We start from the raw sequence: 24775 nt of genomic DNA on the forward strand, positions 1-24775 counted from the left end.
CTAAGAAAATAAACAACACCAAGAGTTGGGAGTAATGACTGCACGTGAGTGCAGCACTGACTTTATTGTCAAACACATTTTTAAGAATCTAAAAATAAGAAAATCTTCATGGTTGTTGCCCAGAGTCCTTTCATCTGCCCCAAAATACATAAAATACAAAAAAAAAAAAAAAAGATAAGGTGAGCAAGAAAGACTTGAACACTAAAAACATAACTTGATTGAAAACATTGAAACACAGCCAGCAAAGCAATAGTTAGGGGTTCATAAATAGCCTCTGTGCACAGAGAAGTCGAGATGACAAAAGAGAGCGCGCTCCTTCTCGATATCAACCTCTCCACTTTCTCTCCAGCACGCTCGCTCGCTCACTCATGAACGCACACACACAAGCACGTACGCATTTTGGGTCCAAATCAATTCTGGAAAACAGACAAGACAGACACATGGGGGAGGAGCCGCCATCATATCAAGTTTTGAATTCAGCAAATAAGTAGTTGAAATTTCTTCATATCAAGGACTGAAATACACTTTGTGGTCAACAGATGTGAGAGCGCCATGACAAGAGAACATGGCGGGCTTGTGTGTGCTGTGCTCTTTTTCCTTTGGCTGCAGCGATGGACGATGGGGACAGCATGAACAATTACCTGACAGGATTTTACAAGCGCTCTTCAGAACTTTTTAGAACGGGTAGTCCAGTTCAGATTAAAAAAAAAAAAAAAAAGCAGGTAGATTTATTTTTTATTTGGATGTATTTATTTATGTTTGGGGGTTGATAAGAATTTTATGAGGGCCACGCTGAAAAGAAAAGAAAAAACAAACAGTCTTAAACGAAAGGTGTCAGAATATAAATACTTCATGTTATGAGAATGAAGTTGGAATGTCACAAGGGCAAAATGGTGCATTCATTATCTTGGAAAAAGAACTCTGTATTCTAGTAATATTGTATCAAATTATGACAATGCCATTTTCCTTTTTTTTTTTTTCTTCTTTTTAAGCGTGATCCTTAATACTGCTTTGTCGCAGTTGGCTAGAATGACCCCTTTGCGAGGGCTTCTGAATGACATTATATACACCAACCTTCACTCTTCAGAGCCCAGGCCAAAAACTGAAAAACTTCCTTTGTGTAACACATCCTTTCATTTCGAATCAATATACACTTAAGTAGGAGATAAAATTGGACCGGTCTAACTAATTTATGTGCAGGAGCGGGGGAGGGGGGGGTCTTCCTCTTTTGACCTGTCCTCTCTTCCTCCAGGACACAGTGATGTGGCGCCATTCGTTGAGTTTCTCATATTTTCTGTCAGCTCTTACTGTACACCATTCTGCGTAAACTGACATTTAGTCAGGACTTTTGTCTGTCTTTTTTGGAGGGGAGGGGGGGCTCCGCTGCAAGTCCGCTTGAGTGCCTGGCTCCCGTAGAGGTTTGAACGAGGTCTCACCGTACTGTGGCAAAGGACGTTGGGAGTCACTTTGTTCTGAAATTAACTCAGGTACAAAGTTTTATCTCGCTGGGGACCTCTGGAGGACAGAAAACAAAATTGGGAAAAACACTTAGCAAAGCCTAAGATGTGACATTCCAGAAGCGCAACTCGGAAAAACGCCAAGTGGAAGGCCACCCCAAGTTGTACTCGCCGCAACACCCCAAAATGACGTTGTGGCAATTTCAGGTCTTCAATGAACCTGACATGTTTTTGGAATGTGGGAGGACGACAAAAACGAAATCCACGCAAGCTCTTCCGTGACAATAAATTTGATTCGAAATACTTTCAAAAGAAGCAGCGCCGAATGAATTTCGAGATCATTCCTATCGCATGTTCTAAACAACATACACCGTCTATGAGGGTGTCACCAATGAATCGGTCGATATCGGCTTCGATTCACGATGATTGTAATTAGTTGCAGTTTCGCTGACTAAATGCTCATATATTCTCATGCAACAGTAAATCCCGTTCAGTGTCCGTTTGTCCGCGAGATGGGTGTGTGCCCTGTCTCCAATGCAATAAATATCTGGGGCGGGGGTCGCAAAGTGCGGTCCTCGAGGGTTGTCACTTCATGGCAAAGAAAAACAATGGAGTCCAAGAAATGTAATTTAGGTCCCCTCTACGTGCACATTCATACACGGTCGGCGGTGGAAACGCACCAAAATAATTTAGTCGACTAAGGCGGGGGGATATTGATGCTTTTTTTTTTTTTTTTTAAGTTTACGATCGGTAGTGTCATGTTTCGGTTTGTGACCAACAGGTGGCACTGTGGGGCTTTTCCCTGCAGCTGCACACCTGTTGGTCGTGAGGCAATTATGGCTATAAAAGGATTCCCACCTCACCATTCATGGTCGGGTCATTGTTGCTCTTTGCTGCTGTCATGTTTGTTTGTCTGTCATGTTTAGGTTATGTTTTTGGTCATGTTTTTGTTATTGATAGTTTTGAGCTTCAGTCATGATTTTTGTTTGATACTTTGGACTTTGCTTTGGATTTCGTTTTCTCTGTTTTAATACAAATCTTCAAGTGCACCCTGCTCCTCCCTCCTGCCTGCTTTTTGGGGTCCACCACCACCTCACTACATGACAGGTAGGGCCAATGAATCGATTCTCATAATTTCCCCTCTGCCAAATATTGGAATCGGCATCAGCCTCGTAAAACCCATCTCCGTTGACCTTACTTTGCGGCAACGATCGACGCACGCGCGAAGAAACCGAGGCCCATTTCCCGGGACTTGCGATGTTTCCCGAACACGTACCCGTTGCCGTGGTAATCTCCGCTCCAGTCGAGAGATGGCTGATGGTTGGCCATGTGTCGACTCAGCTGGTGGTAGTCCACCGATGATGACATGACCGCTCCGCTATTCATCAGACCTCCTCCGATCGGCTGATACTCGGGCTGGAGAGAGTAGGCCTGGAAACAAATCGCATCAAAGCGGGGAGTCAACCGGCCGTCAGCGAGCGCCAGACGCCAAGAGTCCGATTGCAAAGGCTGTTCCAGAGTTGACAGAGTATACGCGTCATCGTGGCGGTAGGTGGATTTGTGGGCGGAGAAGAGCAGCCATCAAGTTGAGCAATGACACCGTTTGGAGTGTGTCGCTGACTCCGGGAGTAGGATGACGAGCAGATGAGAGAGGGAGAGGGAGGCGGACGGGAGCCAAGGCCTCTTATGGCACCATGCTCCAAGAGTCAAATCAGCCGGTGCCGTGAAGTGTGTGTGCGTGCGTGCGCGCGCGCGTTTGTCCGTGTGTGTGCATGCGTGTGTGCACGCAGATTGAGACAGCAGGCTGAAAGGGAAGTTAATCGGAGTGTTGTGTGTGAAAGAGGAGGACAGCAGGTGGTTGGGTTCTCCCCCTCTCCTTCTCTACCTCACCTATTCATCTTTTGTTGAGCAAATTCTTCTCCTTCACTCTTTCACAAAGACCCCATCTGCCTCTTTTGTCTCTTTAACCCCCCCACGTAACACACACACACACACACAATTCCCCTCACTCCCCACTCAGAGGAGAAGAAAAAGTTTGGGCCTCTACTAACACACACACACACACATTTATATGTACTGTATGTATATATAAATCTTCAAATGGGAAAGGGAAGCGAGATGCAGTCAATTGAGAAATACATTTCAGTAAATCATATTTGCTCATAAAGCTGAAATAAAGTCTTGACTTTTACAGCGCGAAACAAACGTCATGCAAGAAAACATTTATGGATGCATTGAAGTGAATCGTGTGTCTGCAAACATCATCATTCAAACTTTTTGGGCAACACGTGCAGAGTCGATTGTGCTTTAAGCAGAATGCAGACTGATACACGATTGAATGCAAGCAGATTGCAAGCTGACTGTGCTGTTCTCTTGAAAAGGATTGGAGGATGTACCGGAATGTGTGTGTGTGTGTGTGTGTGTTGGGGGGGGGGTCTGTGGTCCATACTGTGTACGGTTGATGGCCCCAGTTTTTGGGTCATTATGTGATGGAATGGTTTCAATCTACGAGGCAACCTTGCGACGTGAATAGAAAAAAAAGAATCTATTGTGAGTTTTCTCATATTTTCAGGATATGAGAAATATATGCGTGCAGATACATTTTGATGACAATCGGTCATGAAGTTCGGACGGCGGCATTTTGTCCTCAATATATATTGAGCAATTGACTGCTGGAAAATGAATTTGGACCGGAGCGTTCCGTTCAAGCCGTCGAAACGGAGCTTGTCGGGACTCATCGTACAGTTGACAAAGAAAGCATGCAGGGGCATCGTTAGTGAGCTCTGATTATTGGCGGACCAGCTGAGGCAGCCGAGGTGTTGTCAAGCCCCTGTTCAAAAAAAAAAAAAAAAAAACGACTTTCAAAGGTGTTGATCGGCAGCGACTGACCTGCGTGATGGCCGGAGAGTGCGCCATTCCCAGCGAGTGCGCGCCGAGCTGATGATGCTGCCGATGCGGACTGTGCAGCCCCCCCAGGTGAGCCTGACCGTGGAGCGGGGGGCTGACCCGGTGGGGCGGGGTGGAGGCTTGCACCACGCCGCCGAGGGACAGCGCCCCCTGGTGAGGCAAACCGGGTCGCGGCACGGTTCCTCCGGAGGACAGGGCGTGAAGCTGGGCGTGGATCTGAGGGTGAGGCGGGGCCAGGTGAGGGTGTCCCAGACCGGGGCTCGGGGGGTGGTGGCTGAGGTTGGACGGGTGAGGGTACGGCATGTAAATGCCCGGGTGCTGCTGGGGATGAAGCGGGTGGGCGAGCGAGCCGGAGGAAGGCTGCTGGCCCGCGTAGACGGACGGCTTGGATGTGAACATTGAGGCGGAGGAGGAAGAGGAAGGTGACGAGGTAGAGTGCGGCGGCTTCATCTCACACGGATCGTTGTAACTCTGAACAACCAAAGAGACGATCGGTTCACTGTCATGTCCGGAAGGCATCGCAATGTGCGTGAACGTGTGCGTGCGTTCTCGTGTGATACCTGAGAGACCAGACTGGCCCTGTAGGCAGCCAATTGTTTCAGATACTCTTTCTTTGCCGTCTCTGTCTTCTTCTTATATACCTTCAGGCACAAACAGAACATTTCATTTTTGACACCACTTGAGCAATGCTTCCACTCAAATCGCTTCACGGATGGAATTGAATTAATAAGCGTGCCGCGTCAAACATTGGACAGTGACAAAAATATCAGTCGGCGGTGCTCAGGAATATTCTCTCTAGACTGTAATTGTGAATCGCGGGCTCCACGCTGGTCCAATACTGTACTGATGACTTGTCGGGGTTGCGTTCCCTCGAATTCAGCAATCATATATGCTGGAAGGCTGATCAACGCGGTCGGCTAATTTCATAAACACGCGAAACTACAAAAATCAGGATGCGGCCGTTTTTCCGCCAAGCACTGCCACCAAATTGTCAGAGGCATGCCAGCTCCGCCCACTGGAACGCCCGGCGAGGCGCAACGCGGTCCCAAACGCGGTACAGTAGACTCGGCCCGGCGTGAAAATGAAGGGGGCCGGGCTATGAAAATGGGGCCCTCTTAGACTCGAAAACTTTTTCGAACGGTGTCGTTGGCTTCGCAAAGAAATGTGACCGGAAGCAAAAATGATTCACATTCATATTTTCAAAATACTACCATACGTTTTCGTTCGGGCAGCGGGAGAACCAAAACCAGCAAATACCTGCTTTTGTTCCTCTCCCAGGCCGTCCCACATGGAGGCCACAATCTTTGACACCTCCCCAAAGGTGGCGTTGGGATTCTGGGCCTTAATGTTGGCTTGCGTGTCGCGAAAGAACAACGCGTAGGCAGAGACCGGCTTGACCGGCTCATTGGGGTCCTTTCGTTTCTTCTTCTTTGGCGTCTTGGCTTTCTTGGAGATGTCAAACGGCGCCGGGCGTTTCTCACCTCCGTTGCCCTGCCGAAACGAAGGAAGGCGATGATATGAGCGAAGGAAGCACCCGAGCAACACGAGCCATGAGGTAAAATGCTCGACACCAGTTCTGGCTGAATGTTGTTGTTTTACACGCACCCAAAAAAAGTTCGCTCTTGACTGAGTGGATATGATGTTTTTATTCTGTGCTAGAGAAATGTTGCGTGTGGTTACTTGAGTGACCAACATTATTGTTGAGATTTGGATGTCACAAAACAGCCACCCATCCATTTTCCACGTCAAAACCAGTTCTGGCTGAATGTTGTTGTTTTAACGCACCCAAAAAAAGTTCGCTCTTGACTGGGTGGATATGAAGTTTTTATTCTGTGCTAGAGAAATGTTGCGTGTGGTTACTTGAGTGACCAACATTATTGTTGAGATTTGGATGTCACAAAACAGCCACCCATCCATTTTCCACACTGCTCATTCGGTTCGGGTTTGAGGAGAGAGACTTGAGCGTGTTTCAAAAAGTTGACACATTTTCGAGCGGCCCTTTCATCCTTCCATTTTTCTGGTTTGCGGCCCTCAAAGGAAAACGTTCGGAGACCCCTGCATTCGGTGACCACAGCAAGCAAACGGCGTCGATGCCGCACTGCCTGATGCGTGTCATTCTGTCGGGACAGCGGTCCTCTAAGCCAGGGGGGCGTCATACGCATTTTTGTCGCGTGCCACGTTGTAGTTACGGTTTTCCCCTCGGTGGGCCCTTATGACTGTGATATTTTTTTTGGAACCATCTCAATGCTTCATCACCTCCGCATATTACGTCAGGGGTGTCAAACTCGTTTTTGTCGTGGGCCGCATTTTCGTTACCGTTTCCCCTGGAGGGCCGTTATGACTGAAACCTTATTAAAAAGTCAATAATAACGGTTTATTCAACTATTGTTTAAGTTACTGTGATGATGGGTTTGGTAACAAGAAAATGCTTACAATATGTCGCTTATTTATTACATATTAGAATTTTACATTTTGGTAGAGATTTTTCAGCAAGCATCATGGAAGTTGATGTTTGATTTGCTTTCGCGGGCCACCTAAAATGATGTGGCGGGTCAGATCTGGCCCCCGGGCCTTGAGTTTGACACCTGTGTATTACATGCACAGCGGACAACAAATGGAGGCAAGACTAGTTTTGAAATCAGAAGTCAAGAATGGTGGCTTGTTCACACGTTGTTTATGTTCATGTCAGAAGGGGTTCTTGCGATACCTGCGAGTTGTTTTGGATTCCTTGGTAACAAGAAAACGCTTACAATATGTCGCTTATTTATTACACATGAGAATTTTACATTTTGGTCGAGATTTTAGCAAACATCATGGAAGTTGATGTTTGATTTGGTTGTTCACACATTGTTTATGTTAATGTCAGAAAGGGTTCTTGCGATACCTGCGAGTTGTTTTGGATTCCATATGACCACGATTAGAAATTTGGGTTCAGACTGTAGCAAGCATCATGGAAGTTGACCTTCTTGATTGGCTTTTGCGGTCCAAATAAAATGATGCGGCGGACCAGATCCGGCCCCCGGGGCCTTGCCTTTGACACCCGCGCTCTATGCTGTGCTTCATTATTTTGTCTTTGTACTTCCTGCACTGTCAAATTTTTAACTCCAAGGTGCTGGAAGAATGTGTTCATCTCCTCCCAAATTTGTCATTAAAATGTGAGCAAATAATACTGGCGGGCAATTCGGCGTGTCACACACCATCCGTAACTAGAAGTCAGCAGCCGACTTTTCAAGGTGTGGGAGTGAATTTGGAAGAAAAAAAAAAAAAGTCATTTTCCACCTTGCCTTAAGCCAACGTTACCTTCTCATTTTTTTCCATCGCGCCCAGGGAGAACAGAGAAAAAAAGCGGGTAAATATTTTTCCACACAACTGTAATTGTTTCATTTCCTCAGAATATCAGCAAGAACATGTCGTTTTTCAGTATGAGTCACCCAAAAGGGAGGGAGGGAGGGAGCTGATTTACATTGACTTCATGTGCAGGGGGAATGAGGGTCTTATCTCACGCGCGCACGTCTGCCTGCGCACGCCCACACACATCTGCATTCAAGGAGCCTATAGTGTGAGTGTATGTGTGTGTTTACCCTAAATCCATCATCGTTGTCATCCTCATGCGTCGAGCTGGACGGAGACGGCGTGGCCGATTTACTTGCAGGTGGAGATGGGGAATTGTGGGTGACGGACTTGGCGGCGAGTCCCAGCTGGGATTGGTTGATAGTGGACAACTGGCCGGGTTGGTTGATGGCCGCTGGGTTTTTGGGTCCGAGTGCTGCTTCAATGGGCTGTTGGCTGCCAGTAAACCGAGAATCAGAGTTTACCATTTGTTGCATCTGCGTGAACAAGTGACAAAGGATGTTAATTGGAGAACATTGGGAGTTTCCGCTTTGTGGTGTTTTGACATCAACTACCAAAACGTCTCCTTCAACTGTCTCAAGTACTTTTTTTTTCCTTTTTTAACCAATTCCAAATGTCATTCAAAGAGCACAAAATCACAAGCGCAACTTGTGATTCATTATAAAGCTTCAAAATTGCAGTGTGTCGTTATTTCGTGACATTTCGTGCCTGTTTCTCAGGAAACCAAAAGTTACGCGAGCCAACGTCCGCTGCCGTCAGAGATGTTCGTGGATGTCGGTCGATGCCGAGGTTGACACTTTCCTCTCGGTACGAATCACCTAATAGCGGATGCGGTCTGGTGTGCCGGCCCCTCTTGAGAACACATTACCAGAACTTGATTACCGGCTGCGGTCTCCGAAGACATATGTGGTCTGTCAGCGCTCGAACAACCCAGAGAGGCGTCACAATGATGCATCGGCGAGCCAAAATGTGGAAAATATCTAAGCCGTGGTTTGGTGGCATTTAGTGGCTTCAAACATTGCCTCGAGACACGCTCATTTTATTCCATGGTGAAAAGGATTCTTGTTTGCTGTCAGACGCACACCAAATTCTCTAAAATACGATACGTATCATATTTTGTGTACCACTAAATGATTTTTGAGTGGCGATCATTTTTAAAATTTTGAGATTCAGGGGCACAAAACTGTACAGTGAATGGAAAAATAGTCCATTTATTCTCAATTTTGCTCTTCGGCCGCTCTCGATCATGTGCGTCTAAATAAGAAGCAACAAAGCGCAGACTTGTTTGTTTTGGGTTCATGAGGAAGCATTCGGTGGTTTCATCTTAATGGCCATATTCGTACAAGAACCCTTTTTTTTTTGTTTCTGTTACTATATGTGGGATCTGTGTTTTTTTTCTTTAAAAAAAAAAAAATATATATATATATATATATATATATATATGCGCTGTTGTTTCATTTTTGTCCCGCGACCAATTAGGTGTATAGTCTACTTAAAAAAATAAATCTGGATCCAGATGATTTCATTTCATGATGCAACCACTTAACAAAATAAAACTGAGTTAACTCAAGAAAAAAAAAAAAATCAGTGGAACAAAATGCCCTTGAGCTTTTCCTACCGGTAATTTGCAGGTCAGCACCTTACATCGGCGCTCTGCTGCCATAGTTTACTGTATGTGAGTTTAAATGTGAGGTCATTTGGTGATGCGCTTTGTACTTCACACCACAATTTTCTCCAAATCATTATAAATATGCCAAAATCTCCCAAAAGAGCGGCTGCAATCTCAATATGAACGAGCTTGCCTTAGCTCTATAAGAAACACACACACACACACACAGACGATGACTTGAATCTCTATAGCGCTCTCTCCACCCCGATGAGGCTAAGCCAGGCATAGTTGCCAGGCAACCATAAATCATGGACCGGCAGTAAATGTATAGTAGCACGGGGATGTAAAGGGGAATAAATAAATAAGAGAAAGACGGAAAAAAGGAAAGCACTGAGATCAACAGTCATGGAAAAAAAGTTTCAGGCCAACCAAACAGCAGATGAGAGATTGATGGCACCGAATAGCAAATCAAAAATCAAAGAAAGAAGAGAAAAGGTGATCTCATGACCTAAATCAAGATTAAGATGAATGAGAAACAACTGAGGAGTTCAACATTTAGATCCTCACTTTGCTGAAGTCTCCTAAGAATTTTGGAGTTATTAAAGTCTCAGGTGAACATTATTGCACTACAATATAAAGCTGCGATATCATGTCGATTCTGCCCATATCATCTACCGGTTCTTCTATTTCATTTGTAGGTACTGAGATAGCAAGCAGAGACGGAAAGTCGAAAAGTGAGAAAGTTTCCTTTTTGCTAAGCTGGTTGAAATGGATTGACAGAGCGGCGCGCACGCATGCCTCGCTCAGCGCCCAAAACGCCCCAGTTGCCGTGAGAGCTAAACACACACGGTCAAAATCAGCCATTTCACATGAGTCTAAAATGCATATTGTCCAAATTCAAAATCAACTTTTCCTCCTATGAGGTCATGTGGCACCCTCCAAATATTTTCTTTGGTCTCATCGCTTCTCTGACAGAACTCATGAGCAGCAACATTCATCGCAGACTTAAATGAGTTTGTTTCGGGTTTCGTGGCGAATAAATCAATCCTGATAAAAATAACAATAGTCAGAATAATAACAGCAAGAATGAGCTCCTAGATTGACAAAATGGCTTCCACAATCCCATCAAACAAATACAAAAGAGCAACATTGAGAGTGATGATGGCTACCGCAGCTCGCTGAAAGGGGATTAGGAGGCAGCAAGCAATCAAAGAATAAAAGTGCTACACTGTCCTTTAAAATGATGCATCCATCCATCAATCCATTTTCTCGACTGCTTGTCCATTTCAGGGTCGCCGAAGTTTTGAAACATATTGCGAGTCATGTTTTGGAGGGGGGACGGCGCTCAAGCCTAGTCAATTCCCATTGATTTCCATCGCCCTTTGGATCGCAAACCGTCTCAAAGGGCTTCACGTGCCCACAGTTGACAAATATTAAAAACCGGAACCCCCAAGAGGGCGAGGAACAACTCCAAAAACCCCATCAGGGGAAAAAAAAGAAAAACCTTGAGAAGGGGCCGCGGATGGGAGAATCCCCCTCCCAGCACGAGCGGGCCGCAATGGATGCCCAGCGGACGACCAGTTAGCACACGGGCCTCATGGTGCAGAGGTGCAGGGTTCTGGCCTTCCTGAGTGGAGTTTGCATGTTCTCACCCCGGGCCTGGGGTGGGTTTTCTCCGGGTACTCCGGTTTCCTCCCACGTTCCAAAGCATGCATGGCAGGCTCACGGAACACTCGAAATTGTCCCGAAGGGTGATTGTGAGCGCGGACGGTTGTTGGTCTATGTGTGCCCTGCGATGGGCGGGCAACCGGTTCAGGGTGTGCCCCGCCTGCTGCCGGCTGGGATAGGGGCTTTCAGAAATGGATGGCTTGAAACACAAAGGTGTTTTTTAAATTGTGAATTATTTGGCGCCACTCACCACAGAGAGCGTACTGGTCATGGCTGCCCCGTCTGGGCTGAACGTCCCCCCATCTTGGTTCAAGACGGGCGCCCCATCCTGACCGGCGGGCATCGCGGTCAGATTCATGCCCTGCAGCCGGTAGGGGTGGTGCGGAGCTGAACCGCTGTCGCCATCCAGCGGTGGGTAGGCTCCGCCGGAGGAATCGTGGGGCGGATGAGGGGGCAACATGTGCTCTGGCGCCGTAGGGGGAGTGATGGGCGGAATGTTGAAGTCTTCATCACTCAAACCGGCCACTGAGTAGGACTGAAGACAAGAGATTTGAGAGACCGTGAAAATCTGTCATCTTCATCCTATAAATACTATTCCATCCGCTCTCTAATGGTCGAACAATCTACATTGCGACATTGCAACCACCTTGGTCCTCAAGCATAACACGGCATGGAAGTGAGCGCGACGCAAAGCACAAACATCCTTTTGAGTGACATCAATACATACAATACATCATTTTGGCATGAGCAGCGTCACTTTCAAACCTTACAAAACGGAGTTCAATTCCGACAATGTCTCCATTGAAAGTTGAGGGGCCGGGTGAAGGACCGCCTATTCATGAACCTCTGCCATATGCTGACATCGGTCAGGAAATCAAACCGCGACCCTTCGGTCGCAGGAATTCGGACGTGACGATTCAGGCAAGCACAAAGCCGCTGAGTGGCGTCAGCTGTTTGTTGGGCATGCGGGGAAAGCGCATCAACATGAAACAACAGGGCTGCCCATAGGGCTGTTTTGTTTAAAATGATCAATTTTAGAAAAAACCTGCAAAATATTGGAAGCCGCAAAACTTGAAGTGGCGAGGGATCACCGCACGCATTGCGATTGTAACAGTGTGTTCAACCCTGAATCTTGGTGCTTTTGTTTTTGTCTCCCTTCCTTTCTGCCAGTAATTAGCACCCGCGTTTTAGCCACCCTTGAATCAAAGTCAAGCAAACAATCACCCTCATTTTCTATGTAGAAAGCCAGTTCCTCACGAGGGAATAGCTTGTCGCTAAAAAGAAAATGCATTTGAGTTGTGACATGCCGAAGGAGGAGGGCTCTCCGTGCTTAACTATTCCGAGAGTGACGACGCGAGTGAAATGGAGGGTGAGGGAATGGTGCGAGAGAAGAGTGAGAGACACGAGGGCTCAAAGAAAGAGGCGGCGTTGCAGAAGCCCTCTCATACTAATCTGACAGACGAGATCTTTTATAGAGAGTGACAGCTTTTCTGCTTGGCTAGCCACACCGGTCTCTCCCTCTCGGACTCTTTTGCTCCTCACCGCTCAGCATCCTTCTCCTTCCGGCCCTCGTTGGCTCTCTTGCTCTTCTAATCTCATCCGTGATTTCTCTTTCATCTCTCTCACGCTTTGGCCGAGCCAAAATGCGACGCCGACTGCTGAGTTGCATGACTTGCGAGTTGTCGGCCGAATGATGGATATGCTTACTGTGTTAGAAACGGTCACGGCGGGGAGATGAGATTTCTCAGTTGACGATGAAAGCCGAGAGCCACACACGCACGCACAAAAAAAACAAAACAAAAAAAAAAACCACAAATGTAAACGATATGTGGAGAGCAGAACCCCATATGGGGCAACCCGCATTTGGAGACCGGAGTGCTGCTGCTCCTCAAGGAGGCAGTCTCACCTCATCACAAGGAAGTTGAACGCTGTGACTTTTCTCCCAGCCAATCAGTGCACTAAAATCCTTCCCGCGTGCAACCTCGAATGTCAAACACAATGGGGAGGCTCTGTTCTGGGAGGCTTGTTGATTGCCGATTGTTTAATGATTAAAAAAAAAAAAAAAACACAAGGAATATTTTTATTAACATTCCGAAAGTAGACTTTGTAGTCTTTTCAAAACTCACACTTTTTGTCATATCTGCTAAGACTGTCTCTATGACCTGACGGTAGAATATCAGCAAAATGCTCTTTTGAAAAATCGTCCCTCTCTGGCCTCATGCCTCAAATTTCATTTTTAATTATTATTTCTTCAACTTGTCACTCCGCGACTACTCAGTCGTTTCATACGCAAACTTTCACTCGCACTCAGTCCGGGCTGTGGCACACCTTCCCGGGGCGCTGATAGATTGCTTGGGGGCTCTTTATTATTATTGCAGTGCAGTGTACACTGGTACAAAAAAAAAAAAAAAAGAATTAGGACCATTTGGCCCCCGTGGGGTGAACACAGCTTTTACTTTGGCAGTTCAGTGTCAAGCATCACCGAGAGCGGCGACAGGTCGAGTTCTCGGTGATGGCCACGGTTTTGACGCTCACGTAGGACTCATTCCTAAATTTGTCGGCCGGGTCACTCATCCGTTCAGCTATCTGGGTCCAAATGAACGCTTTTCACTCTCCTTCCGACTTTCCACGTCAGTTCTGAGCTGGAAAGCCTGGTGACGCGGGTCAGCCGGTCCGTCCAAAGCAACAAATCTGACCCTAATGGAGTTTTAAAAACTATCGGAGCTGAAGGGAGCTGCATAAATTACACGTTTTGTCCGTCTGTCGCGTTTGTTCCATCACTTCTTCATGTTGTGCATAAATTAGCGCCCCTTGCGTCTCTCCTCTCGCATTCATTCGGACACAAAAGCCTGCGCCGGGAGCTTCTCCAAAGACTAATGTAGTCAGGATTAAGTCTCTTTTTGTTGATGTCGTGTCCCCATTTCTTGGCACTTTTCGCCCAACCGCATGTCTTCAACAATTTCCAAATGCCGCGTTTCCTCTCTTTTGGCCACCTGCACCCAACTGCCTTCTTCGCACCGTTTTAGACGCGATCATGCGAATGTTGACGTTTAAAAGAGTGAAATAAAAGTTGTCCATCTGATTTTGTCACCGTGTGTCGTCCTCGAGGGCGTACGCTTGATGCAAAGTGATGGTAAAGGCTGATTAGCCCCAGGGTGGACCTCAAAGTATCCTTTGAAGCTCAACCAAATTGTTTGCGAACAGAGGCGCGTTTGATCGGAGCCTGATTGACATTTCTTTCATTCTATTGTCGACAGCGTTCTCTGCTGTCAAATCAGTTGTTTGAGGTAAACTAGGGGCTACAAACAGGAAACTCGTGAGAGCTTGCAGGAGGGAAGAAACAAAAAAAGCGCTGAGGGATGATTTGCAAGCGTGTTGCAAAAACTGGGGAGGGGCCAAATAACAAATCAATCAATTGATACGCATGGAAAGTGCAAAGGAGAAACCAAGCGTTGGCTCGCAAAAAACGCTTGACATGTTCTGGACTGCCGGACGTAAAACAAAACAAACAAAGGCGACGTTTCTGCCGAGTGGTGTAGTTCATTTCAACTCTCCGTGGTCCATTTAGGAAGCGCAAACCCCGACGTGACTTGTGTTTCGATCGTTGCGTGCGCTAGCGATGTTCAGGCTGTGACATCAAGTCAACAGATAAGCCGCAACATGTCAACAAACAAGCGACAACAAGAGCGGAGGGCAGTCGGCATGCTGCCTTTCTTTCTTGGCATTATTCTCTGCAAGGTCCCATTCTAGAAATCATTCCTGTTGTGATTTTCAGTGGCACGCGAGTTTCACCAACAGAACACGCAAACTCCACACAGGAAGGCCGGAGCCGGGATCCAACCCCGCACCTTTGCACCACGAGGCCCACGTGCTAACCGCTCAAACGAAACATGAAACCCACCCTCAAATAACCACATGAGCGAAGCGTGGTCCCGAAAAACAAATCCAATTCCGAAGTCAAGACTCCGCCGTACGCAGCTATGACAAACACGCCACACCTCCAAGCACAGTCATTTCCAACGTCCATATCAACTCCAACGTTGTGCTTGTGTCGAGTGCTTTATGATGACAGAGACTTTCTTTCTTCAACTACTTTAGGTGCTATTGAGCTCATTTCAAAGTGTTCTGTCCACTCAATGGATTTGCATGTCAATTTGCTACGCGTTTCTGATGTCAAAATGGAAGGATTCAAACATAAGCTTTAACAACTCCTTATACGGCGACAATCACAAGTTATTATCAAATATATTATGATACCGGTTTGTGAGTCTGTGTGTGTGTGTGTGTGTGTGTGTGTGTGTGTGTGTGTGTGTGTGTGTGTGTGTGTGTGTGTGTGTGTGTGTGTTTAGGGGTGCACTCACCCAAGGCAGACGGTGTGTGTCGGCAATGTGCGCGTCCCTCCGCCAGTGCTGCGAGGAAGGGTTGGAAGGCGTCGCCTTGCTCAGGGGCTGAGGGGGCTGCGGCGCACGAAACTGTTGGAAGCACAAAGACAAGAAAAAGAAAAAAAGGGGGATTCAGATGAGGCCTGACGAAGGCCAAAGGTCAAACAAAAACACCAAGAAGTAGAGATAGATAGATATATATATTTTCGAGGAGCGACTCTGTTGTCATCACCCAGCCGCAGCTGGAAGAGCTGATTTTGCAGCTTATGGCGGCCTTTGAGTCAAGTGGAACCCCGGGCCGGCTCTCATAAAACTCATTCAGAGCTCGCAGCTGCTTATTTGGGCAAACGACTCAAGAAATAATAAATGTACAAAACATTGGAAAGTGACTTAAAAAAAAATGTTTTGCACATTGAAGAATGCACTCTCAGGTGCAGCGATGCTTTCCTACCTCAGACTGGATTGCGGATGTATGCGCATGTAATACCGCAGTCCTGTTTTTGTTGTCATTCATTCAACGACAACAACAAAAATGAGCAAACGAGTACATTGAAAAAAAAATGCAAGCAATACATTTTCCCTCATGTTTTTGAGATGGTAGGGTGAGGGCGCCACCTGGGTACGAGTGTGGATAGAATGGGTGGCAAAAACCAGGATGTCGCAGGGCAGGAAAAAAAAAAAAAGTCAACAAGCCATAACATGACGTGTAGCTTTGCTCTTGATGTCTGTGCTCGTCTTTCATTGACGCTTTTGGTTTGCAATCTCCATGATATATCTTTTGACTTTTTCTGTACTCTTTGGTTTGGTAGCTAGACAAATACAAAAGGAGCATGGAATGACTTGAACATGAAAGAAAAACTAACCTGGTCATTTGCGCCATAGTCAAGGCCCGTTTCTTGCATATTCAGGAACATGGCGTCGCCTTCCAACTGGAGAGAAGACGAACGAAAAGCGAGAATGTCACGATTCATGTGAACTGTTTCACTAGCCAAAGGGAAAAGACGTGTTTGTTCCATATACACAAATCTGATGAGATTACGAGAAATGAAGCTGTATGAAATCGCACCCGTCACATTTCAATGCTGCATTTGCTTCCTTATTTGCCCTTTTTTGACCGCATCTATTTGGCATGTTACCGTGGCAGCCTCTGCAGCACACAATATTCATTGTGATGCCTCTTGATCTAATGAAGGGAAAAAAACAAAAAAACAACAACCACCATTCAAATACTGGATGGTTTCCTGCACACCTAATTATTGTTTTGGTTGTCAAACAGACACGTGGGTCCTCGTTTGAACAGGTGCGGAGAAGTAAAACAATCTGATGCGCAGGCTCAGGCGCGCGCACATAAACACGCACGCACGCGCACACAGGTAGACAGGTGTAACTGCCCCCTCCGTTTGCCAGCTGCCTGGTGTTATGCAAATGGGGTGTCGGTTTACAGAGCCAACAGAAAGCCAAAAGAGGATCGTGATAAGGCTCGCACACAAACAAGAAAGGTGACTTGCGTCGGAAAATGACGACCTGCCCAAATAACGACGACTCGAAAGAGCAGAAAAGGAAATGTTGAATTTCTGGAGGTATCCGCTCCATGTGGGTCGCGGTAGAAACAAAGTCAAAGTCCGAGTAAGCAAAGTTAGTGGCTCGAGATCTGCGCCCCCCCTCATCCCCACCTCCCCCCTAAAATTTTGGGAAGCAGGTGTTTTCAGCTGCCGGGTGACTGTTGACAAGGCTGCATTCAAACGTGAACAATCCTCACGGCGACGAGCTCAGATTTCTCAACACTATCAAGTGGTTTTAGAATCGATCATTCTGATTCCACCGATTCGTCGAATCATCAGATAACACAACACAAAATAGACGCAGGTGAACTAACAAATAGTAGTCGTAATTGTGGGGGAAAGAATGTCAAATGGACCAAATTGTTAACGTTGTCTGACACGGCTTGAAAGTCCATCAAGTGCCAGGGAAGGGCAAAGAGGAGCATTTGATCCTCAGGTTTGAATTCACAGATCCAATCGGAATGAATTTCTCGCTCTTACTTTTCTTTTGCGACTGAAACGTGACAGTGGAAAGGATGGAGGTGTGTGTGTGTGTGTGTGTGTCTGTGTGTGTCTCTCTCTCTCTCTCTCTGCCTTCATGCCAACCTCTCCTCATCCGTGTGCGCGCGTGTGTGGGAAAGCAAAGGTTTGAATAACAAGCAGCCAGTTAAGTGGGTCAGGGTCGGAGTGAAGGGGGGACGAAAGGGGGAGAAAGGTGGAGAGAGACTATTAGGATGACGGAGAAGGACAATGGAAAACGGAGAAGCTTTCGACAGCCGAAACATACACTTGCTAAAGGCTTGGATGGAGAGAGCGGCGAAAAACACCGGCTTGGAGTCAAGCAGCAAAATTCCAAAAGAAACCAGCTCAATTCTTTTTATTCCCTTTCGCTTGAAACCACAAACCCGGTTCGGTTTTAACCTTGTCTTTCCAAACAGATGTCACCCTACAGCGAAGAGTGTCCCCCCCAGTCAAGCCTAATTGTTTGTTTTTGCCGCTGCAAAGCAGCGTCCGGGAATCAAAGCCGCATCTTACGTGGACGGACGTGAAAATAGCCCGAGAGCACCGTTTAACCCTCAAGGGTTTGTCTGAATTTATTGGGCCGGTCTGGATTGCGTACATGTCGGTTTACTCCAAAGTGCATTAAGAGAACATAAATCAACTTAGCATAGGCAGAGATGGCCGACTGCCTGTGTGTGTGTGAGAGAGAGTGAGAGAGAGAGTCGCACAGCTGTGATAGGTCAGCTCTCCATTTTATGTTTATCAGTCTTGTCACCATGGCAACAATATAAACACCTTTTTTTTTTTTTTTTTTTTGCTCAACCCGATTCTCCGTTACTGTGAGTGGAGTGTGTGCAATTTCGATGTGCTCTTAGGATGTCACTTGAGTGTTTATCCTTTAATGTGTGCGGATGGAAAACGGACAAATCCTGAAACAGCTGTTTGGTCACGGCCCTTACACGGCCGTTGCGATTATTTCTCAGATAAATTCAGCCGGGGGGGGGGGGATCAGATAAATGAGAATGTTTGTAAGGCTTATGAGCTTGTAAGAACACATCAGCCTTGCTTTTGATGTTTTTCTGACAGTCTTTCAAGAGAGTTCACCTTTCTTTGATAGGTTGGATTTGCAACAAACACAGATGCAACTTTTTTTTTTGGGGTGGGGGGCTTGCTGGTACCCACTTGGGCCCTGTTTTCAGGACTGTGTAACAGTATTGCTTGGAGAAGGTGCTTTCAGGGCTTGTCGCGTGTAATGAAAATTCCCACGTGAAAAGGTGTTCGATTAACTCCTTTGCATGCACGAATTGCCAGTCCGTCACAACGATCTTTCGATTGTTCCGATTGTTTCCCGGGTGTTGAGAGATCAGTTGCCAAACGTCATGACACGGGGAAAAATGAGATTTGCCGGAGGAGTTTCCCAAGAAATGATGCAAATCTTTTGCCCTTCGTGCCGCACGCGCGTGCCGTCCGCACACTCGCCCTCAACAATTCACCGCTGATTGCGTTGCATGATTTGATTGCAATGTGTTTGTTTTGGAAATGAAATTGAGATAATTAGTCTGTTCTGGCAGCGCTGCGTCTCCCCCCCATCTGTTGCCTTTGGCATAGCGCCCCCCCCCCCCCCTTCACCGCTGCGTCTCCGCATCCGCGTGCTTCAGCTAAGTCGGGCCTTTTTTTCGCCGCGCCGACGAACAGGCGACGGGGCTCGGTGTCACGCCGTCATCAATGCGCATTTGTAGTGTGGGCGGAGGGGGTCGGGGAGGGGTTAATGCTTCCGAGCAAAAAATCTCCGCCAACGAGGACAGACGACTTTTAAGTTAGATTGCACTCTGAGGGTTTGTGATCAAGACCAAAATAATACGTGGGCTTGGCATTGAGGGGAAGGTGCCCCTCTCAACAGCTGCGACCGAACATTTCCTCCAATCGGGCTCCATTCTAATAAACGGCATGTGCAAATGCTGCGGTCCACTTGAACAGATGAGCACTGCGCAAAACTTGCTTTTTACCCTGGTGAAAATAACCGGGAACACGATTGGCGGCTCAACATTGGTAAGACAGCGCTCCGGCGTACCAACTGGCATCTCCAGATTTTTGTGTCGACGCAAGCCTCGATGCACTTGTGTGGCGATTTGTCAGTCTCCCCTGATTTTTGAAATCCATTGCCAAGGTTTCAGTCACCCTATTTCCATTTTCCACCTGATTGACCTTTCACAAGGATTTTACTCATACAGTCGTTGCGTGTTGACGCCGGGCCGCCACGCCGCAAACGACTTCTAAAATGGCCGTGTTTTCATGCATGGAGCTCACGATTTCTTTTTTGCATCGGCTCTCTCATCCACTCATAGCTCACATGAGGTTCACTCGCTTCTCTGCTCATGCCGCCGGTTCGGCGAATGACGAAAATGTGCACCGGCGCGCCCAGCTGACTGCTGGCCACAGAGACAATGGCTCTCGTCCTTTTTTTTTTTAGATCTCAATTTCATGTGTTTATAACCAAGGTAACAGAGGGAGCCAATCTGTTATTGTGGACACTAACTTTCACTCAGTGGGATTTGAAAAGTTTCTCCTGTTCATTCACTGATCAGTCCCAAAGATGTTGCGAAAATGTGAAAAAGGCTCATATTGCAACGTTAGGCAGCAGGAGAAATTGCCGGACACGCTGCCAAAAAGTCGGGGCTTCTTCTTTGGCCGGCGCCTCTCATCATATTTCATGGCGTGAATGAATCGGAAACGCCGCAATCCGGCACACGGGTCAGGCGAGTCTGCTCTTGCCGAAGGCACTTAGTTCCCGACTTTGGCGACATTCATCGGTGATCCCGCACCCAAAATAAAAGAAAGACATTTTTGACACCACCTTTTTCCTCGGAACTCACCGAAAAGTATTCCGATGAAAAGATTTCCTGTGCGCACACACAACGTGATGGTTCAAATGGTTCCCGTACAATTATCATTCACGCAAAGAATTATCGCCTACGTATATATGAAGGAAACCAAAGATTACACTATGCCGGTTTTGCGTCGATGCATATCTCAGGTCGAAGAGCCTCTCGTCATCTCATGCGGAACGCTCGAAGAATGCCGAATATTGCCGAGCCATGTCAGGAAGTCCAAACAATGTCCGGAGAAACGGGACCGCGGTTGCCCTTTCACACATGTAGCACACAGGAAATTGCCTCCATCAGATGTTTTCGCATGTATTGCGACCGCTCTGTTTACTTGATGGAGAAGGAGCAAAAAAAAAGGGAGTCCGAGCCCTGTTCAGTCCGTCGAAATAAATCAAATGCATTGTAGCCGATTCAAAGAGATAGCGACCTTCTTGAAGCAGAAAAAAAAATCTCCGGTGGCATCGCACTGTTGCAGATTCAAATCTATGCCAAAAATGAAACACTTTAAGGTCGAATGACTGCACGCATCGGTTTCAAAACCGTTTTTCCCAATGGGAACGTTAGCGCACGTCAAATGGACAATTTAAAGGAAAATGGAATAGATTTGATATTAATTGCATTTGAAAATTATCCATTTGGTTACTATACTGCCGTCTGTAGAGAGCAGGTGTCAAACCTACGACCCGCGGGCCGAATCCGGCCCATCCATTAAAAAAAAAAAAAGAAAAAGAAAAAAAAGAAAAGATAAGAATGAACTTGCTTTCATTTTCTTTCACATCTGCAATTCCTATATTGTTGGCTAGGGGGCGCTTTGTTTTAGTGAGCCCAGACAACATGAAAACAACGCTGCGGCGGAACTAACAGCAGGCAGTAGCATTGAACGACTGCGTCCGGAATCAACATTTGATTCCAACGCGTGATGCACTTTTTCGGTTGCCCCCCCGCCCGGCACCCTCATCGGCGAAATGTCATGTCTTTGCACACCAAGGAACATGAATAAAACAAAGTTACGCTCAAAGCTCCCACACAAGCACTTGAGTGAGATTTTGTGAAACGGGCTGCCACTCAGGACATGACACCCAACCTTGTTCCGCTTGTGCTTCAGGGGCAAATACTCAGCCAGACGAGGCATTGCTGCGAAAGTTATTCATTTGTTCCGATTGCTTTCCCGGGTGTTGAGAGACCACTTTTATTTGCGTTCCACAACGCTGTGACTAAATGTTTTGCGACATCGTGACAATCACTGCGTGCATAACGCACTTTGATCCATGTCAAACTGAGTAAAAGTGTGGTTGCAATTGCACTTGCTACTTTTAGTTTTTACGTTGTTCATAATCTATTGAGTCAGTGGAAATGCATTTTGGATCAAGATTTTCATAAGTGACTTCTTTTTTGGGGGGCATGAATACAAAGGAGGAAAAAAAAGTGGTCTTATTGTTGGTTCTGTGTCATTTTGCAATTAGTTTGCTGTTACTTCTCTGTCTGTCCGCCTCCATTTTTTGAACTAATCTTGTCAAATGTCATTTTTCGTATTTGGGCCGTCGTTTGGACACCCCTGCTGTATCGGAGGGCAACCTGCTTTTTTTCCCACCCCTCCGAAACGAGAGGTTGAACTGCAGAAGCGGGATGGAAAGTCTGCTCAGTCCACTCCTTAGTTTGACACTGCACATGTGGTCATCTCAATGAGAAGTTGAAGTTTGCGGTGCGTGTGCAGCCCCGGCTTCGGCTTGGCTGTCACGGTTCGTAATCGCGCGCGGGATACCGAGCGGATTCTTGTCATTGTGCTGGCGATTGTCTCCGCTCAAATGGCGATGGAAAATCTGCCTCTGCGCCTTTATGTTGCCACATGTGGAGGACACGCCTCTCTTTTCTTTTTCTTTTTGAATAGCGCCACTTTCTTTTCGGTTTGGTCTCCTCCAATTTGCTTTCTTATTCTTCTGACTTTTCCCCTCTTCCTGTCTCACCGCCTCCGTGCCTGGCTGTGCTTTTCCTGTCTCTCGCCCTCCTCTATATTCTCTCGCTCGCTGCCCCCCCCCCCTACACAGTAATATGATCTCGTCTATCAGACCGACAGAGCCATGAATCAAAAGACACAGGGAGAGAAATATAGTACAAACCTCAGCGGCCCCACCCCCCACTACAACCACACTCATCTGCAACATCCCTACCCCCAACAACCCTCTCTCTCTCTCTCTCTCTCCCTCTCCCTCTCTTTTTCTCCATTCCCTACCCCCAACCACACAGCCCGCTCTCCATCCACAGCCTCGATCTTCCATCTCTATCTTTTCTCAAACAAACACTCGGGGCACGGCGGCATACCTTGGCGCACACAACCAAATGCACGAACGAGAGCAGCAGGTTGCAAGGCTTCAAAGTGTCCATGGCCAACATCCGAGACGTTAACAACAATAATGTGACATTTTCATAGAATGCCCCCGTCTCCAGGTCAGAGGTCGAGAGGGGCCAAAGTAAGGTTGCCGTGTCCCAATCAAGGGCAGCCTCCGGTTTGTCCTTTGCATCGTCTTCGTTCCGCCATGCCTCTCTTGAGGTGCGCACGTGTAAGAGTGCGACCGTACAACGTGAACAGATGCTCCACTTGGCCCCTCTATCTAAAACCTCAGCGGAGGCACCTCGGACGATGCTCGCCTGCTATTTCAGAGCCGAACTAGTCGCGCGTTCATCTTGGAGAGCAGAAGCGAGTCACTTTATTTGCCAAGCAAGAAATAAAACACCGCGGCTGACTTGAGCTTCCTCAATCCCAAAGTGACTTGTGATAAGGGATTACCATAAATTATATCCTGATGAATTTAATACGGGGGCATTACAAGATGATGTTTGTTTTCCTCCTGCAAAGAGGTCGTTTCTCCTCCCTTAAGACAACCACGGTATTTATCATGTAAATGAAGCGCAGACGACAAACAAAGTTGACACGACTTATTTGGATCGTTGCTCGGCTGTATGCAGCTATGGATGGATGGATGGATGGATGGATATCCAGTACAGGCATTTTCTTTTGCAGCCTGGAAAACCTTGACAGGACTCTTCGGTGAAATTACAAAATCGGAACTCGGCCAGCCACAGGTTCCTAACCCTGATCCTTTATCTTGCCCAGGAGGGAGGAAGAGCTACTCAGACTACAAAGTTAACCAAGTATCAAGAAATTCCCCCGAAAATGATATGCTCAAAAATCACATTCATTGCCTTCAAATGACATGGGTGAGAAAACAACCAACCAACAAAATCACAGTTTGACATCAATAGACCGCTGTAGCAGTCGGCCATAATTAACTTCAGGTTAATAAAGCAATTAATTTACCATTTAATTGGCAGGGCAAGGCAGATGAATACCCTTACAGTTAATTAAAGTGTGTGTGGGGGGGGGGGCAACACAAAGGTGACTCTCCTCTGCCAGACAATGAGCAACACGAGAAGGTTGCTGCTCTGTGTCCCCTACCTTGGTCCCGAAGGCCGGCTCCGGGTAGGAGAGCTGCCCGAGTCGGCCGTGCTCCGACGCGGTCAGGGGTTGAGGAGGCGGCGGGTAAACTGTCACATCCATGGCCCGATATACATCCGCTTCCTCCGCTGTTCTATTCTTCTGGTTGCTTTCTTCCTTTAGCAAAAAATTAAATAAAATAAAAATAAAAATAACCATAAACTAATGATCGTTTTGTTCTGTTCTTTGACAAAGTTGGGAGGTCCCTGAGCAACCGTAAGCAGAAACATCCACGAGAGTCTCCGGGAAGGCAACGTCACTCGCGGGGATTTGCGAGGTTTGGGGAAATAAAGGCGAAAAGGCGGCTTTATAGGATCCCGCAAGTTTTGGAACAAGGGCTTCTCTCCACGCCGGTTTTCATGCTCCAATGACTCCCCGAACTTTCAAGTCAACACGAGTCTTCGTTGACAATAAATCAATTGAAAACGTGAAACTATTTTTAACCGGGTTAACTCACTGTAAGACGCGTCTCCGCCTGTCTGCGTGACGGTCGCGGTATTTTGAGATGCGACTGTAACAGTTTGAATGCTGTGCTCTTGCTCTTGCTGCTGCTGCTGCTGGTGCGCGCTGCTTGGAGCTCCGCTACTTCGCCCGGCACTCATACAAAGAGAGCTCTAGCATCAAGCTAACGTGGGCTAGCCTAAACGGATGCGGAAAAGATTTTGTTTTTAACAAAATAAGAGCGAACGACACCATTTTGTTTGGACCAAAACAAGGGCAACTTTTCAGCACAGTTTCTCAGCAAACCTTTTGATCATCGATTCGTTCAAATAGATTCACAACCGATAGACTAACCGTGAATTAGACTGATCCCACAAAATAATGCAGGAAGAGTAGCGGTGGCAAGCTGTCGGAGCCTGCCAGGTCTAAATCCTCTCAAAAACCACATGTAGGTTTACAACATAAATTACTTTTGTTTCATGAAATTCAGTTCATTTATACCCGACACTTTTCTTTCTTTACTTGCAAATTTTTTTTGTT

The 24775-nt window shown here is 46.8% G+C and overlaps 1 protein-coding gene across 4 annotated transcripts; it reads right to left on the bottom strand.

The window, feature by feature from the left end:
- Nucleotides 1-83: 83 nt before the first annotated feature.
- Nucleotides 84-24380, bottom strand: tox (thymocyte selection-associated high mobility group box). Of its 4 annotated transcripts, none has more exons than XM_019869279.1 (11): nucleotides 24252-24380; nucleotides 23756-23907; nucleotides 16238-16303; nucleotides 15354-15464; nucleotides 11243-11527; nucleotides 7946-8191; nucleotides 5622-5855; nucleotides 4925-5005; nucleotides 4347-4835; nucleotides 2734-2888; nucleotides 84-1515 (listed from the first exon to the last, which is right to left on the bottom strand). In XM_019869279.1, exons 2-11 carry the CDS (start codon nucleotides 23855-23857, stop codon nucleotides 1479-1481), a joined length of 1806 nt encoding a protein of 601 aa, XP_019724838.1. In that variant the 5' UTR covers nucleotides 23858-23907; nucleotides 24252-24380; the 3' UTR covers nucleotides 84-1478. The 4 variants fall into 4 exon arrangements, with proteins under 4 accessions (XP_019724838.1, XP_019724837.1, XP_019724836.1 ...); XM_019869278.1 differs by having other exon boundaries at nucleotides 23756-23911; XM_019869277.1 differs by having other exon boundaries at nucleotides 23756-24380.
- Nucleotides 24381-24775: the final 395 nt, after the last annotated feature.

The sequence above is a fragment of the Hippocampus comes genome, unplaced genomic scaffold (genome assembly GCF_001891065.2).
Source record: "Hippocampus comes isolate QL1 unplaced genomic scaffold, H_comes_QL1_v1.1 scaffold117, whole genome shotgun sequence".
In the NCBI taxonomy this organism is placed as follows: Eukaryota; Metazoa; Chordata; class Actinopteri; order Syngnathiformes; family Syngnathidae; genus Hippocampus; species Hippocampus comes.

Coding starts and splice junctions, on each gene's coding strand:
- tox (XM_019869277.1), bottom strand. CDS start 23,953: ATGGTTATTTTTATTTTTATTTTATTTAATTTTTTGCTAAAGGAAGAA. Junction 11,528..15,353: donor ACACACACCGTCTGCCTTGG/GTGAGTGCACCC, acceptor TCTTGTCTTCAG/TCCTACTCAGTGGCCGGTTT. Junction 8,192..11,242: donor TGACCAGTACGCTCTCTGTG/GTGAGTGGCGCC, acceptor TTGTTCACGCAG/ATGCAACAAATGGTAAACTC.